The sequence below is a fragment of the Hyaena hyaena genome, unplaced genomic scaffold (genome assembly GCF_003009895.1).
Source record: "Hyaena hyaena isolate Hyena2069 unplaced genomic scaffold, ASM300989v1 scaffold_14, whole genome shotgun sequence".
Lineage (NCBI taxonomy): Eukaryota > Metazoa > Chordata > Mammalia > Carnivora > Hyaenidae > Hyaena > Hyaena hyaena.
The window spans coordinates 6,437,590-6,453,871 of NW_024080646.1; the positions used below are offsets into that span (position 1 = coordinate 6,437,590).

General features: G+C 47.1%; 1 protein-coding gene across 2 annotated transcripts in view; it reads right to left on the reverse strand.

The window, feature by feature from the left end:
* Positions 1-18: 18 nt before the first annotated feature.
* ENOSF1 (enolase superfamily member 1) overlaps positions 19-16,282 on the reverse strand; it is a 30,522-nt gene continuing 14,258 nt past the window's right edge. For both annotated transcript variants that reach the window (XM_039217737.1, XM_039217745.1), the window contains 11 exons: positions 14,926-14,998; positions 14,776-14,814; positions 14,330-14,412; positions 13,491-13,525; positions 10,820-10,907; positions 9,022-9,156; positions 5,672-5,713; positions 4,028-4,157; positions 3,681-3,780; positions 915-996; positions 19-331 (listed from right to left, as the gene is read on the reverse strand). In XM_039217737.1, coding sequence (XP_039073668.1) covers positions 230-331; positions 915-996; positions 3,681-3,780; positions 4,028-4,157; positions 5,672-5,713; positions 9,022-9,156; positions 10,820-10,907; positions 13,491-13,525; positions 14,330-14,412; positions 14,776-14,814; positions 14,926-14,998 — 909 coding nt within the window. In that variant the 3' untranslated portion in view covers positions 19-229. The remainder of the gene's footprint in view (positions 332-914; positions 997-3,680; positions 3,781-4,027; positions 4,158-5,671; positions 5,714-9,021; positions 9,157-10,819; positions 10,908-13,490; positions 13,526-14,329; positions 14,413-14,775; positions 14,815-14,925; positions 14,999-16,282) is intronic.

The window sequence follows — 16,282 nt, forward strand, 5'->3', positions numbered from 1 at the left end:
ATCTTTCTATGCTTGGAGTTAAATCTAAATTTGTTTAAGGAGAGTATGTGTTTATTTGCTAAAAGAATCAAGTAATGATGACTGAGCTGATTCCTGAGGTTAACTGGACTTCCAGCTGAATTTGTTTTCATTGCTCAGATGATTTTTCCCCCCTTATTTTTGTAAAATCATACCCAAAAGGTTTTGAGCCTTTTCACTTAAAAAAGGAAAGATTATTGGGGCTGAACATTTAATTGTCTTGAGCAGCAAGGAGTTTCTTCCAGACTTCACCATCTGGATATTGGTGTTTCTTTACAGATTCCTCCTTCATTTCTGTTGAATAACCAGCATCCTATCAAAGACAAAAAATAGAGTAGGGTTAATAACCACCTGGAACAAAACTCACTTATATATTTCTGCTGCCTGTAGAGATGCTGTTTTCAGATTGAAATGGGGGAAAGGACACACTATTGGCTCCTTCTCATGATTAATCTAATCACACTTCCTTTGACAATTCAATCTCTGTTGGTGAAAATGAACCCCAGTGTCTTGGACATGATGAAGATTAATGGTCCAGATAACACAACCACAGTCACATTTCAGTTCACTAACCTGCAGGTGGTGCCAGGTTTGTTTCTTCTTTTGGTTTGTTTTTTTGTTTTTTGCACAAGAAGTGTGTACTTTAAGGTCTCAGCTGGTGTTGGGAAAGAAGGCCAGCATGAGAGAAGCCTTGTTGGGGCAATTTCACCCCCAACCCCTGACCTTCAGGCCTTGGGAATTTGATATTGCTAATTAAGGAGCCATTTGTAATTTCTAGATACGGAAAATAAACTCTAAGGAGACAGCTTTGTGCTCCAGGGTCTAACCCACAAGAACAAGTCTACCAGGAGCTGGCAGTACTTCCTCAGGGAGGCCTCTCCAAGGGCCAGGCTCACCTTAGGAGGCATATAGGAAGCCTTCTTGATTATCACTGGATACCTGAAATGTTCATGCAGGTGGTCAACATATTCGCACATCCTAGGAGGAAGAAATCAGATTGGGGCAATAAAGCCTTACATTAGATCATTCATGTGGTACTAACTGTTCAAGCAAAGGGGTGAGAACCACTGAAGAAAGGGTGGACTATGGGGCACCAGGGTGGCTCGGTTGAGCGTCCGACTTCGGCTCAGGTCATGATCTCTGGTTCATGGGTTCGAGCCCCATGTTGGGCTCTGTGCTGACAGCTAGCTCTGAGCCTGGAGCCTGCTTTGGATTCTGTATCTCCCTCTCTCTCTGACCCTCCCCTGCTCATGCTGCCCCTCTCTCTCAGAAATAAATAAAACATTTGAAAAATTTAAAAGAAAAGAAAGGGTGGACTCGATCCAGCCTTGCACAGGTTTCTACTCAACTCTTTCAACCTCTGCCTAAGGTCTTTCCCATCTGCAAAATAAAGCAATGTGAAGGCTCAGATGAAGTCACCTCATGTGGGTACCAAAAGTCTCTTGTACCTACTGATGGTCCCTGACTTATGATGGTCTGACTTAAGATTTTTTTGACTTCATGATGGTGCAAAAGCCATATGTGCTCAGGAGAACTGTACTTCAAATTGTGAATTTGAATCTTTTCCTGAGCTTGTGATGTGTGACACGATCTCTTGTGATGCTAGGCTGTGGCACAGCAGACCCCAGTCAGCTATACCATCACGAGGGGCAACCAGTACATTGACAACCGTTTGTACCTATACAACCTCTCTGTTTCACACTTTCAGTACAGTATTCAATAAACTGCATGAGCTATTCAACAATTCATTATAATACAGGCTTTGTGTCAGATGATTTTGCCCAACTGTAGGCTAATACAGGTGTTTTGAGGACATTCAAGGTAAGCTAGCCTATGATGTTCAGTGGGTTAGGTGTATTAAATGCATTTTAAAATGTATTTTTAATATCTTTATCAATAATTGATAGGAATATATTACTATGTATTAGTAATCAGTATTTTATGGTGGGTTTGTCAGAATGTTGTCATCTTCAGCCAAGAAAGATCTGTAAAGGTTTTGTGACTCCCATCAGTTTAGACTCCATAAGTGTCTGGGATTATTTGGGTGCCGTTAGCCAAAAGTTAGATGAATTGATTAAAATCACCAACTGAGATCCCATACAGCTATACACATGATTTATAAGAAGAGCACAGGGGGGGCGCCTGGGTGGCTCAGTTGGTTAAGCGTCCGACTGGCTCAGGTCATGATCTCACAGTTCGTGGGTTCAAGGTCTGTGTTGGGCTCTGTGCTGACAGGCAGCTCAGAGCTTGGAGCCTGTTTCAGATTCTGTGTCTCCTTCTCCCTCTGACCCTCCCCTGCTCCTGCTGTCTGTCTCTCTCTCTCTCTCTCAGAAATTAATAAAACATTAAAAAAGAAGAAGAAGAAGAGCAAAGGTGTTACTATCAGACCAGTCTGTTCAAATCTGGGGTCAGCTACCTTCTAGTTTTGTGACTTGAGGCAAGTGGTCTAACTCTGCCGCCCTGCTTCAGTCATTGGTTACTGAACAGCCACGACAGACAGCCCATGTGCCCGGTGCTGGGAATTCGCAAAGGACCTGGCAAGATGGCCTCCTGGTTTCAGTGGACACAGAGACTAAGTTACCAACTAGAATATGTGCTATGTATAATCGACAAACAGGCTACAGATGAAGAACCAGCCCCATGGAAGAAGATGTTCTGGCTTTGAAGAATGAGCAGGGAATGGGTGTTCCACGCAGTCACAAAGCCGGGGTGCTGAGCGGCGCCTGCACCTCGTGGCTGCTCCGCACGCACAGCGGCATTCCTGGGCAGTGCGGTGTGCTTCAGGAGGGCGGCATGAGGCACTTCCGCCCACTCCTGGGTGGTCGCAGTACAGTGCGCTCAGGCAGCCTCCAGACTGGCAGGACCTTTCAAGGTTGACCTCCCCTTGGTCCCACCCTCGGGTGGGAAATAGAGGGGCAAAAGCAGAATAGCCCAGGAATGTTCACTTCTTACCATACAAAATATTTCAGACATAAAAGGCAGCATCTGTCTACTCCCCACCTAACTTGAGACAGAGACCATTACTTTACTTTGAAGTCCAGTCTAAACCCTCACAGATCCCATTTCTCTCTCACGCTCCTGCATTTGGTGTTTACCACTCCCATGCAAGCTTTCTATGCTTCTGCCATATAAAGATCACGTCTAGTGATCTTCCTGTGATACCACATCTAATTCCAAGAGAAAGAAATGCATAGTAAGGCCGTATGTGTGCGGATGATTGGAAGGCTATCTTAAAGTTCACCTGGGACGTGTTGAGAAAGAAGATGGAAATAGATGCGGCAAGATTACAGAAAGACTCCCGTGCTAGGACCAGGAGATTGTACAGAAGCAGAAAATATACACATGATGAAAGCAAGACTTTAAAAAAGGAGGAGTTCTGGTTTCTACCTGGTGCAACTTCCACCCACCCACCCATCACATACTTAGAAAACAAAGGCAGCTACCAAGAACCCACCCCCATGAAAGAAAAAGAGCTCTATCCACTGCTGGGGCTCCAGTTTAACTGCCCCCATGTGAAGAAGGGGAAGCAAAACCAACTTAGCCTTTGAGTTGCAGATGTGGCAATGGACAGACTTCTTAGCACCTCTGGTCACAAGAGCAGAATTTTAAAAGGTCTGGCCTGAACCGAGGGACACTACTAAAGTTAACTCCAGGTTACTGACCTGTTTTTAAGGCTTGCAGAAACTGCTATGAAGTCAAATATAATCAGGTGCTGTACCAGTTCACAGAGGCCAACTCCACCAGCATGGGGGCAAACAGGAACTGCAATAAAGACAGACTTCTACTTCGTGCCAAGTGGGGTGGGGGTGGGGGGGAATGAAAGAGAACCTCCAGGTTTTCTCATTGCCCACAGGTGATTATGTCATTCATTAATATACAGGGATGAAATTCCAGGATGAAAATCATCAGAGTCCCTGATTAAGCCGAAAAGAGTGTCCCTACAGAGAACCCACAGGTATGTGGCAGGTAGGAAATGGAGGTTTGGGGTACAGCTCCAGGGCGCCCTTACTTTCAAACTTTTTGGCCATCAGCAACACTGAGAGGTTTTCATTGACACTTCCCAGCCTGCAGCTGTCAATCTGGAGAAACTGCAGGGCTTTTGCTTGGAGGAGCTGCTTAAATATCACTCTATTTTGGCACTGGAAATAGAATTAAAATAAAACCAACAGAATGGGGCACCTGGGTAGCTCAGTCAGTTGAGCATTCAACTTTGGCTGAGGTCAGGATCTCGTGGTTTGTGAGTTTGAGCCCCCTATCAGGCTCACTGCAGTCAACCCATCAGCACAGAGCCCATTTCAGATCATCTGTCCCTTTTTCTCTGCCCCTCTACCGCTTGCACTCTCCCCAAAATAAATAAGTATTTTTAAGGGGCGCCTGGGTGGCTTAGTCAGTTAAGCGGCCGACTTTCGCTTGGGTCATGATCTCGCGGTTCGTGGGTTCGAGCCCCGCGTTGGGCTCTGTGCTGACTGCCAGCTCAGAGCCTGGAGCCTGTTTCAGTCTGTGACTCCCTCTCTGTCTGACCCTCCCCTACTCACGCTGTCTCTCTCCTAGAAATAAATGAAAATATTAAAAAATAAATAAATAAATATTTTTAAAAAACTGTTTAAAATAAAACTAATTCGAAAAGTCAGCTTTGGCCATTAGGGTATCTACAACTGGCAATGCGCCAATTCCAAGTCACTCCTCAGGGGCCTTCAGGAAGCCTGAACTCTATCTACTCTTTGTTTTCATCTGCATGAAGCAAGCTTTGAAAGTACAGGCCGGGGACCTTACTGCTCACTGCTTTATAAATCCGATAGAGGAATGGTGGGAGTCAGGCAAAGTCATGCTGGCTTGACATCTATTAAGGAATTGCTGTCATAGTTGACTGGCAAGTGGGAGGTGAAATACGTATTTCATCAGAATGAAATACGGCGATGGCAAGGAGCAGGTGGTATGGACGACAAAAAAAAAAAAAAAAAACCACCATGGCTAAACAGCATTGTTCCTTTTGCCGGGAAAACTGAGAATCTGTTCCTTCACATTGCTCTGCTCGTGGGTGGACTGCTGCAGGTTTTGGCAGGCATTCATGCTTCGTTTATAAGCACAAAGAGCGAACGCAATAATGTTTACTCTGTTTGGAAGCTGGCTTTCTTAAAACCATACAGTGCATCTTATGCCCTTGCACAAGCAGCTTTAAATTGCTGCTTTGTGAATTTTGATTAGATACTTTGAAGAAGATAAATGGTCTTAGTCATATGAATTGTAGGAAAAGATACAAACCTTTGACTATATCTGACCCCAGACTCTACTAATGTGCTGTAATATATCCCCATTTCTGAAATTAAAACTCCTCCAACTCAGGGGGACCTGGGTAGCTCAGTCAGTTAAGTTTCTGACTCTGGATCTCAGCTCAGGTCATGATCTCATGGTCATGGGATCGAGCCCCACATCAGGTTCCACGCTGAGCATGGAGCCTAGTTGGTTTCCTCTCTCTCTCCCTATGCCCCCTCCCCAGCTCATGTTCACTCTCTCTCTCTCAAAATGAACAAGCATTAAAAAAAAGAAAAAGAAAGCTTCCCAACTCAAAATAACACAGGTGATGTAACCTAATGTATGCCAGTGTCCTCAGTGGGTGGCCAGTGTGTACTGAGCCCAAGGAGATGTCACTCACCTGCTCTCCTGTGGCAACACCAATTCCTAATGGGACCAGTGCCTATAAAATATAAGGCAACTTGATGTTATTTTCCCAAGTCTTCAAACTGAAACTGCCAATGTTTAACTGCCAATATTTATAGTCGTTTAACAACTTAGAGCTGAAGAAGGAAATGTCCCTGCTGTGGAGCCAAGTGAAGTTTAAGGAATGGCAGAAGGCGGTCAAGGGGAGGGTGTATGCACACAGGAGGGGCTGTGTGTGCCTGTAGAGGATACAGCCAGCGCTCGCTTATACGCTGCTGTTAGTTCCCTTTCTGGCTGTCACTCTGCAGATTCTCCCTACCACCCTCTTCAGTGGTTGTTCTAGAACCGTCTCCGTTCAAGCTCAGTGAGCGGTCTTAGATCCACCTTACAGGTCAGGGTGAGCTCCTTCCTTACCTGGTGAAATGCTCACCTGGTGAGTGCCAGAGTCTTCTTAGCATAGCACTGCTCTCTCAGTCCTATCGCCTGAAGCTACCTCACTCTCTTCCACCTGGGCTCCAGGCTGCTCCCTCCACTGTCACCACCGGACTGTGATACCACAGGCACTCTCCTCAGATAGCAATGGCACTAATAGCTAACATTGAGCTCTTACCACCTGTCCAGTGCTGTGTGAAACTGTGACTGAAATGATTGCTCATCACAGCCCACTGGGACAGGAATCATCATCACCCCCATTTCACAGAGGTGAAACAGGTCCAGGGCTAGTAACTGTCCCCAGATGACAAAGCTAGAAAGGGGTAGAGCCCAGGCTTAAACTCCAGGCCAACTCCAGAGCCAGGGAAGACATCTGAATCGCTAGATAGGACTACTTCCCTACAGAAACACCCTGGGGGCACCTGGGTGGCTCAGTCGGTTGAGTGTCCAACTCTTGGTTTCAGCTCAGGTCATGATCCCAGAGTTGTGGGACGGACCCCCGCATTAGGCTCCATGCTGACCATAGAACCTGCTTGAGAGTCTCTCTCCACTGCTTACATTCTCTCTCTCTCTCAAATAAATTGATAATCCTTAATTTAGGAGCCAGATATCCCAAATCCTGCTAGCTGTCCTGCCTCTAATGGGATATGTGGACATGGGTGAGTCATGAAAAACCAGAAGCCTCTGCCTCCTCATCTCCAGGTCAAAAGTTAGAGCAGATGGTCGCCGAGGCACCTTCTAGCTTCCTGGTTTATGCTTTCAGGAACTTCTAACTTAAATGTGCTCAGGTCTTTATCTCAAAACAAGAACAAAAACCAGAGTGGGGAAAAGTAGTAGAGGAGGGGGAAATCCATGCATTCTACCATCTTAAAGCCTATGTTTCTGACACTAAATAGGTACGAACTTTTATTTCTTCCTTTTATTTATTTCCTGAACCTGCTCTATTCTAGCTGCCCTCTCCCTTCACCGCCCGCCCTCCTAGATTACTAGGAAAGCCTCCTAGCTCTGCTCTCTGCCTCCAGTTTCTTTCTGCCTATTCCACATCTCCTCAGTACCCTGTGTCTCAATCCACTCTACATGTTTTTTCCCAGTGAAATCATCTTTAATCCTATTCTCTCCTTCAAGATACTATGGCGGCTCACTGTGTCGGGCCACATCTTCTGCACAGACAGATCTGCCGTCTGGCCCCATGAACCCATCTTCCGGTCCCCGCTGTGCACCTGCCCTGTGCTGGGGGTCTCCAGGGCCTGCTATCTCTGCGGCTTCTCCTGGCCTTCGTCTGTCTGTGCCCACTTCATGGGATGCTTCCTGAGGGGATGGCCTTCCCTGTGTAAATGAGACCTCAGACGGCTAAAGCCCAGAAGAGCTTCTGAGGAAACCCTCTAGGCGGGCAGCAGTGCAAGTCCCTGTGTGGGCAAGCGGGCAACTTTAGGGCATGGCTACCCCCATAAGAACCCTGAGGCAAATGTCTTGTTTCTGGAACCATGGCCTCTCACCAGATTCTCATTTCAGAACGACTCCTCAGAAGCTTTCAGTTCTGTTTAAATCAACATAGTCACCCCATGACTCCTGGTGACGTCTCCCCCTCCTACAGTACAGCTTTCCTCAGGGTCAGCTCTTGTCTTACCTCCACAAGGCTGCTCCACCATCCCAGCCCATGCCTATCTCTCCCTTCAGTGACCTTCCTTCTACTGTCCTCAGCACTCAGGGCCCCACCCAGCATGCCCACCATGTCTTAGCTTTTTCTTTCCAGCTAGGCTGTGAAGTGGGGAGTGTGGGGAAGCATCCCTCTAACACAGGCTTCTGTGGAGTGTACCACATAAGAAGCTCATATGTTCATTTACTGAGAGAAATGGAGCAGAATAGCTTCAGTAGGCCCTACAACTTCATGTAGGATACACTGAGGTGTCTTTTCTAGGACTTGGAACTATCTGTCCTCACAATGAGAATTTTCAGATTAATTCTGAAAGTATTATATAGTATAGTGATGCAAAGTCACTCCAGGGGGAAAAATCTTCTCCCAGGCAGGCAGGAAAGGACTATAAGGCAAGCAAACCCATGAATCCTATAGCAGAGTGTTGGTGGGGAAGGGTTATCAGAGGAAAACGTAAAAGGGGGGTTGGAGGGAGTGCTGGTCGGGGCTGGGCCGGCACTGCCTTGGGGAGGGGTGAGGCTTAAAATTCAACATGTCTGGTGCCAGGAGCAGGCATCTCTGTGCTTTGCAGGGAGATGCGTGGGGCCACCCTGGACTGACACCATCTCATATTCAAATCGCGCAACCAGTTCCTGTCCTGATTTTTCACTCACCCAACAGCTTTTGGTTTAATGTGGCTCCTTGTGGAGCTTGCTCTGGTCAGAGGATACAACACTCTACTGCTCCCAGAAGTTGGGAGTTCTCCTTATACATTAACTACCTGGCATTCTGGCTTTATATACATCCATGCTGGACACCTGGCTACAGGGAGACACTCCCTGAGAAAGGATGTTCTCAGACGCTCTGAGCTCTGACCTATGAGGGTGTCCCCAAACCTGAGAGGGAGGGAAGCTGAGTAGATCTGCGCAGGAAGTACACTGGTGTGTGGGCTCCTGGTAGCCTTCTCTTGGGCAGTCCTGACCTAGGCATTAGCTAAGCAAACCTTGTATTTTTAGTCCACCAGAGGAATCTACCCTTTTCTTTCATTGTGGGGGTGTAAAATATTTTAGTATCAGCCAGATTTTTAGACTTACAAAGTCTGGAGCCATATCTATTAACCTTTGGTTTGCTGGCAGCCTTTCAACTTTTAGTGATGTACCGTCTCTAAAAAATATAGAAATGTAAATGGAAAGAAGCAACGGGGTTTGGGGATCTGTCAGACTGAACCCACAAATGAATATACATGGCAACAGTGACAGAGGCAGGAGCAGCTTTTCTACCTTGGAAATGGTGGCGTGTCCCAGAATGTCATCGGGGGAGGTGGGTTCCTCAATCCACAGTGGCTTGAACTCAGCCAGCTTTGACATCCACTCTATTGCCTCGGGCACATCCCAGCGCTGGTTGGCATCCATCATCTGCAGAGACAGAGAGAGAGAGAGAGAGAGCCATCACCATGAGGTCTGCCTGGTACTGACTTGTGACAGGGCTGCGGCTCTGAGGGAGGAAATGCTGTCACTCAGTGCCACCAGCTGCTGAGCAAGACTTCCAGAGGAAGGGTGACATCTCTGTGGACGACCAGCATGCAGCCATCACAAAGGGAGCCAAAGAGCAGCCACCAAGACGGGCACTGTGGTTCAAGCTGTGTCTTCTGGAGAAAACCCAAGTCACTCACAGAGCCACAGTGATGTGTCCTGGGCTAGGCTCCGGAGAAGTGCTCCCTGGCCCTGGAGCTCTGGCCCTATCTACATTTAGGGCTTGGAACTATACTTGTCTTGCAGTATTCATTGTTCTGGAAACTACTTTATCATCTTCTGAGTCATTCATGGTTGATTCTAAATTGGTTCCCTAGTCATTTATTGACTTGTCAACTATGAGTCTGGCACAATAATAAGCAACCCAAACTCTACCATTAACGAAGCACCTACTCAACTGGGTACTTTATGATGCAGTTCATATTACAGAAAAGAAAACTGACATGCAGAGAAGTTAAGGAACTTGCCAAGAACAGTAAGTCTTATAAATAGCTAGTTCTTTAATCTGATCTGATCCAGGCCTCTTTAATTCTCAGGCTCTGGCTCTCTGTGTGTGGAGAGCCTTCCTGGAAGCCAGGTGCTGGGTGCACAGAGACTAAGTGAGGGCCTCCCCAACCCCGACATTATCACGCTTTGAGACGACAGACAGAGGTAGAAAGTGCTAAGTGGTTAAGAGTTCTCAGAGGCGGCACTATGAAAACCAAATGATAGTATACCTAGAATCCATTTGTACCACAAATTACTTGGAGAAGGATGGCCCCATAAAACAAAAGCATTAACTTGTGTATATATAATGATACTTCTGATCCTAGGGCAAGGACTCAACTTCTATTTTAGTTAACTTAGGAAACATGCCTCCGAAACACCACAAAAACATCATGTTGTGACTTCATAAAAATATTTTACATGTAATAAGAAATGTCTTATAAAAGTAGTCAGGAATTATCGACCCTTACATTTATCTCAACAAAGCCTGGCTTCTCTTCAACATTGGCTCCCTGACACTTGCCTACCTATGGACCAGGCGGGACGTATTTTTTCAGGGGAGTTAAAGAGCAGCACACTGGGGCTCCAAGGGGAGACCTGCTTGCTCAGGCGCATCTGTGCCAGCAAGCAGGAACAATCCCTAAGCCTGATCTTATGCAGTTCTATAGAACAGAAACATTTTAAACTAGCAGCTCACACAAATATGTGCTTCCTCTCATTCAGCTTTAAAATTCCCAATGTCCTTTGGGGCACCTGGGTGGCTCAACTGGGTAAGCATCTGACTTTGGCTCAGGTCATCATCTCATGGTTTGTGAGTTCGAGTCCCACATCTGGCTCTGTGCTGATGGTGCGATGGTGTAGAGCCTGCTTGGGATTCTCTCCTTCTCCTTCTCTTTCTGCCCTCTCAGCACTCACTCTCTTTTCAAAATAAATAAACTTTAAAAAATAAACTAAATTTCCCAACATTCTTTAATCCTTGCTTGAAACGAGTTGTATTTTGGCCCAAGACACAGGCTTTATGCAAGGCTGCTCTTTCTCAATGGTAGGGGAGGACACTTACCAATGTCTTCTCGGGTCCAATCATGTTTCTGATGAGTCGGCACCTACGGATGTCATCCTGGAGATCAGCACCCACTTTTACCTTAAACCTGTAAAATAGATGTGGTTTTGTAGCTTGGATGTATTCTGATGTGGCAAAGACATGTGGATTTTCTGCAGAAGCAGCCACCTCTGTCAATAATTCACAGGTCACATCTTCTAGTAACCTTTTGCCCTTTCCTGGGCTCAGACAAGCCACTTGAAAATAACCTGGCAGATATATCAGGGCAATAAGGCGTAACTACTTGCTGACTCAAAGTCTAAGAACTAGAACCTCTCTCTCTCTCTCAAAAATAAAGATTATTTTTTTATCAGTATATTTATCAGTATGACTGATAAAATACCTCCAGCTGCACAGAGGTTTACAAGAGAGCTTTATTCTAAATCAATGCAGTGAGAGGCCAGCCAAAGGGACCCCAGTGGAGCAGGGGCCTGACACTGGGGAGTCACATGACTCTGTCACAAAATGAGGAGCAGCAGAGGTCTCCTTTACATCACAGCTAGCCACGTGCAGATTAGAACAGATTAGGAGCCCCCTTAATCTGTTTTGATGCCCAAATACTCTCTAGACCCAGGCCTCTACATTATACTCCTGGCCCCAAAATGCAGTAGAGTGTGGTCAGCCTGAGTGTGGCACTGCTACGTTGAGAAGGCAATGCCACCATGGGTGAGGCCAGCTTCCTCTCCCTCACCCAGGAATTGCCCGGCATCTTCCCTCTACTTTCCCCGATGCCCATGCTCTGTGCCAACAGAAAGCCCCACTGGCCACACACATTCTGGCATCTGCTGCTTCTTCCCTCCACTCAGCACTAAACCCACAAAGAAAGACATTTCTATCCCAGATGGGAGCTTCAGTTTCCCGATGCCAGGCTTCTGTGCTGGGCAGCCTCTGAAATCACGCCTCAGCCTTCTGTGACTCGCCAGCCACACTGCTCCCACCTTTCCCAGGTATGAGGAAAGAGGGAAGGTGCTGGCACTTCCTGAGCACCTGCTATGGCTCCCACTGTGCTGATCCTTTTCAGACACAGCAACTTTGAGGAGAATCATGAGTAAGTATTATTCCTATTTCATAGAGAAAGAAAATAAGGTTCAGACAGGTTGTGCCATTTGCCCATGATCACACAGCAAGTACTTGCAGGGTACGAGGGGAAAAGGCAAGAGGCTGATTTCAAGTCCGTCATACCCCAAGCCTCTTTCCAATGCTTCATGCTGCCTCCTTCAAATTCTCACTTCTGGACCCTTCATTTATTTGAGGAGTTAACAAAAATTCAGTGCCTCCCAAACTTTAGCATGTGCACAAATCACCCTCTGAAATGGGATCTTGTTAAAATGCAGATTCCTGAGTGGCAGGTCTGGGAAGAGGCCGGACAGGCTGCATTTGTGACAAACTCCCAGGAAATGCTGATGTTCCTGCTCCAGACCACACTGGCAGCAGAAGGAGGCCAGTGCCCAGACTGAGAGTCACGCAGGGAACCCAGGGATCTATTACAGAACATGCCACCATGAGCACGTTCATGGTGAGCATGTGAGTCTTCACAGTGACCACGTCACAAGATGATGGTCCCTCTATGTCCTGCACTGTGTCAGGTTTTGGGGCCACTGACAACCACAATGTATCCAGAGGAAAACCCTAGGATGCCCAGGGGTCCATATCTGCACAGCAGAGAGACAAGCAGAGAAGCATCAACAGTTGGTCTGGAGAGAAACAGCCTGGGAAAGAGAAGAGGCGCCACTCCAGGGGAAGAGGGGACTTGGAGACTGTGGAGAACTGAAACCAGTGGCTGGAAGTGACATGGAAGGGAAGAGTTTGATACAGTTTTTTTAATGTTTTATTTATTTCTGAGAGAGAGAGAGAGGCAGCATGAGCAGAGGAGGGTCAGAGAGAGAGGGAGACAGAATCTGAAGACAGAATCCAGGCTCTGAGCTAGCTGTCAGCACAGAGCCCGATGTGGGGCTCACACCCATGAACCGTGAGATCATGACCTGAGCTGAAATCGGATGCTTAACCAACTGAACCACCCAGGCACCCTGGGTTTGATACATTTTGATGCTCTTTCTAAAATGCAGAGCCATCAAACAACACAAAAGCCCCTTGCAAGTTAGGCTCACTGACTCTGCAGGTTTTCAAGTGGAAGCGGAATCAGTGCTTATTACTGATAGTAAAATAGTGGACTTCTCAGGCACCTGGGTGGCTCAGTGGGTGGAGCATTTGGCTCTTGGTTTTGGCTCAGGTCATGGTCTCACATTTTCTGAGTTCAAGCTTGACATCAGGCTCAGTGCTGATGGTGCAGAGCCTGCTTAGGATTCTGTCTCTCCCCCACTCTCTCTCAAAATAAATAAATAAAGTAAAAAAAATTTTTAAGTTGATTTCTATTCTAGAATGGTGCTTGAAATACATGATCCCCAATGTCTGTTTCAAATGTGTCATCCCAGGATTCTTATTAAGACTCACATCTCATCTTTGGAGAAAGCCTGGCCTACGCTGAGACTTCTCCTGTGTGTCCCCCCAGGTCAGACCGCTCCTGGGAGAATCTGGCCTCTTTGGTGCCTTTTGCTCCTGGCTCCTGTCCACTGCCCAGCCTGTCATGCTGCTACCTGGGACAGTAAAGCTTGCTACCACACACACAAGTTACCTGGTCCAGCCGTCCCGCAGTGCCTTGGCGCAGAGCTGTGGGGAGAGGAGCACAGCCAGCATCACATACCGCAGAGCTCTCCTTGGTCTAATGAGGACCTCAGTTGTCCCTGATCTGGTTTCACAAGCACTTATGGCAGCAATGGGAACCAGAGGGACAACTATGTGTTGTTGCATTAAGAGCACAGCTTAGCCAACAGAGCATAACTCTTTGTACCCATAGGATGACTTTCTTTCCTCATGTCTATGGGAATAATGTCTTTAATTGTTCACACTCCTTGAAGGGCAATGGAGAATTGATACCCCTCTTCTTAAAGCTAGGATTCCTGCAGCACCCAGAGAACTAATGGATGTGAAGGTAACAAACAGAAGCTAGTCTTTCTCTCAGCTGCAGGTATTATGTGGTGGGATCAATCACACACTGGCTGCATGCCCTGTACCAGCCACGCAACCAGGCGGCAAGCATTACACAACTCACAGCATTTATCTGGAGCCTCCAAACCAGCCACAAGACCTGTATTATTTCCTCATTTCACAGTGAGGAAACTGAGGCTCAGCATGGTTAGGTGTAACACTGCACAACATTACACTGGTTTCTTTGCCTGGGGGTCAAATCCTGGGCTGTCCCCTTCCAGAACCCACAGTAGGACATGCTAGGTCACAGAGTCCCATGCCCACAATATGAACGACTTTACTTTTGCTCCAGTAGAAGTGTTTTCAGAATGAGGCATTGGGCCTACAATGATCTAGAAAGATTCAATGATCTAGAAAGATTCACAAGAAAACTCCAGAAAGCCAGGAATATAAAACCTGTCTACAAAACCAGCTTCGGATGCCTACCTGCTTCAGTGTGTCATCCGAGTACCCCAGCCAGGCACACGACGTGGTGTAGGCAGGGTAGCCATGCATCAGCATTTCCTCTTCTGTGGACACACAGTGCTTGTCAACATTTGTGCTTTCAAGGGACCTTCAGACTTAGAATTACCTAGCTAAGCTGCTGCCCCCAGAGAACCCAGCTGTTCTTCTGACCACGCCTTTCACATGCACCCAGCCCCAAGTCCAGCCTTTGGTCACATTCACGATCATGCAAATACCAAAGCTGCCAAATGAGCCCAAGGTCTTCCTGTCATACCCAGGATGCTTCTTCATCCAGACACAACCACCTGTCAGAGGGCCTGGCTGCTGGGCATGGGGCATTAGGGAAGACAATGTGAACCCCCAGACGACAGGGACATTCAAAGGACAGTGACAGCAAAAACAATGAAGTAAATTTCTTTACCACCCACCTCTCTCTTTTTTACCAACTTGACCTTTCTGTAATATTTCTGGAAAAAAAATTAAAAATGACATCACTCTTTTAGACAACAAATCATGCCACTATTTACATATCAGTGGTACCAGAAAACTTCCAAGTCTGTCACGCAAGTATGACTCACCATAGGCTTCCTCCTCGGTCAGGACGTCTGTGATGTACCTGAAATCTATGCAGGATAACAGTGTCCTGGGGTCCTGGCAGCGTGGCAGGAGAGGGGAAAGGCCCAGATCAATTCACAAGCGGCTTATGTTTCTAAGGATGTGCTTACACTGATACATGGGATTACCCTTTTGAGGAAAGGACCTTCAGGATTTGTGTTAAATTGTTTGATGCTGTCATTCCTTGGTGTAAAGCCCTTCAGAGGGTCAGTGCTGACTTCCAAAGATATCCTCAGGCACTTCTGCTCTAACCCCCGCCCCCTCTCTCTTCCCTCTCCTGACACCTGGGCTTTAGCCATCCCAACTAACATGGCTTCTGGAAAGAGGATCTGGCATGAGGCAAGCACTCAGCATGAGTTAAGTGGATAGGTGAGCACCTGGTGTCTCTGTAGACATCATTTCTCCACACGTCAGAGCTGACAGGGATACCGGAGCAGCTCAGTGGGAGAGGAAAGAAGGCTGGTCTCAGAGCCCGGCTCCCTGGGTCAACCCTGTGCCCACTGTTTATTAGCAGCATGACTGTGGTCAATTTCCTCTGTTGCCAAATTGGGCAATTCACTTCACTCACAGGAACAGACCATTCTGGGTCTGGATTAAACATGAGAGACCCAGAACGCCGCCTCACACTGGACCATCACTGGATGTTCTTTCCCCACCTCTTCCTGCCCCACACTCACTGCTCCGACCACACTGGCAAGGCCGACATCCTCAGCTGGGCCTCTGATTGAGACCCCTCCCCATCTCAATCTAACAGTTGGGAAGCAACCAGTAGCTTCACTCCCTCTCAGGTTTTACTATCACCAACATTCCTCCACCAATCTGTTAAAAATTGTAAAAGCTTGGGGTGGCCGGGTGGCTCAGTCTGTTAAGCGTCTAACTCTTGATTTTGGCTCAGGTCATGATCTTTCAGTTGTGGGACTGAGGATGGGTTCTGCACTGTGTGTGGAGCCTGCCTGGGATTCTCTATCTTGCTCTGTCTCCCTCCCCCCACCCCCGCCCCTCCCCCTACTCACCTGTGCATTCTCTCTCTCTCTCTCTCAAAATAAACATTTAAAAAATTGTAAAAGCTCTTTCAACACTCAGATTCTGCATCTGTTAAGACTATCAGCCACTATTAAAACAGTAAATAGGATCCAAAAGAATGAAGTTGCACCTTTCTAGTAGCTCTCAACTCATTCAGTTTGGGGAGACGCTTCCTACACCCCTCTGAAAGCCTAACATTGAGCCTAAAGGTAGCGAATGTCCTTCCCCTTTGGATGGGGCCCCCTGGCCACCTGCAACCATGTTGATGGTGTGATATCCTCTTATTTTTACTTTTTC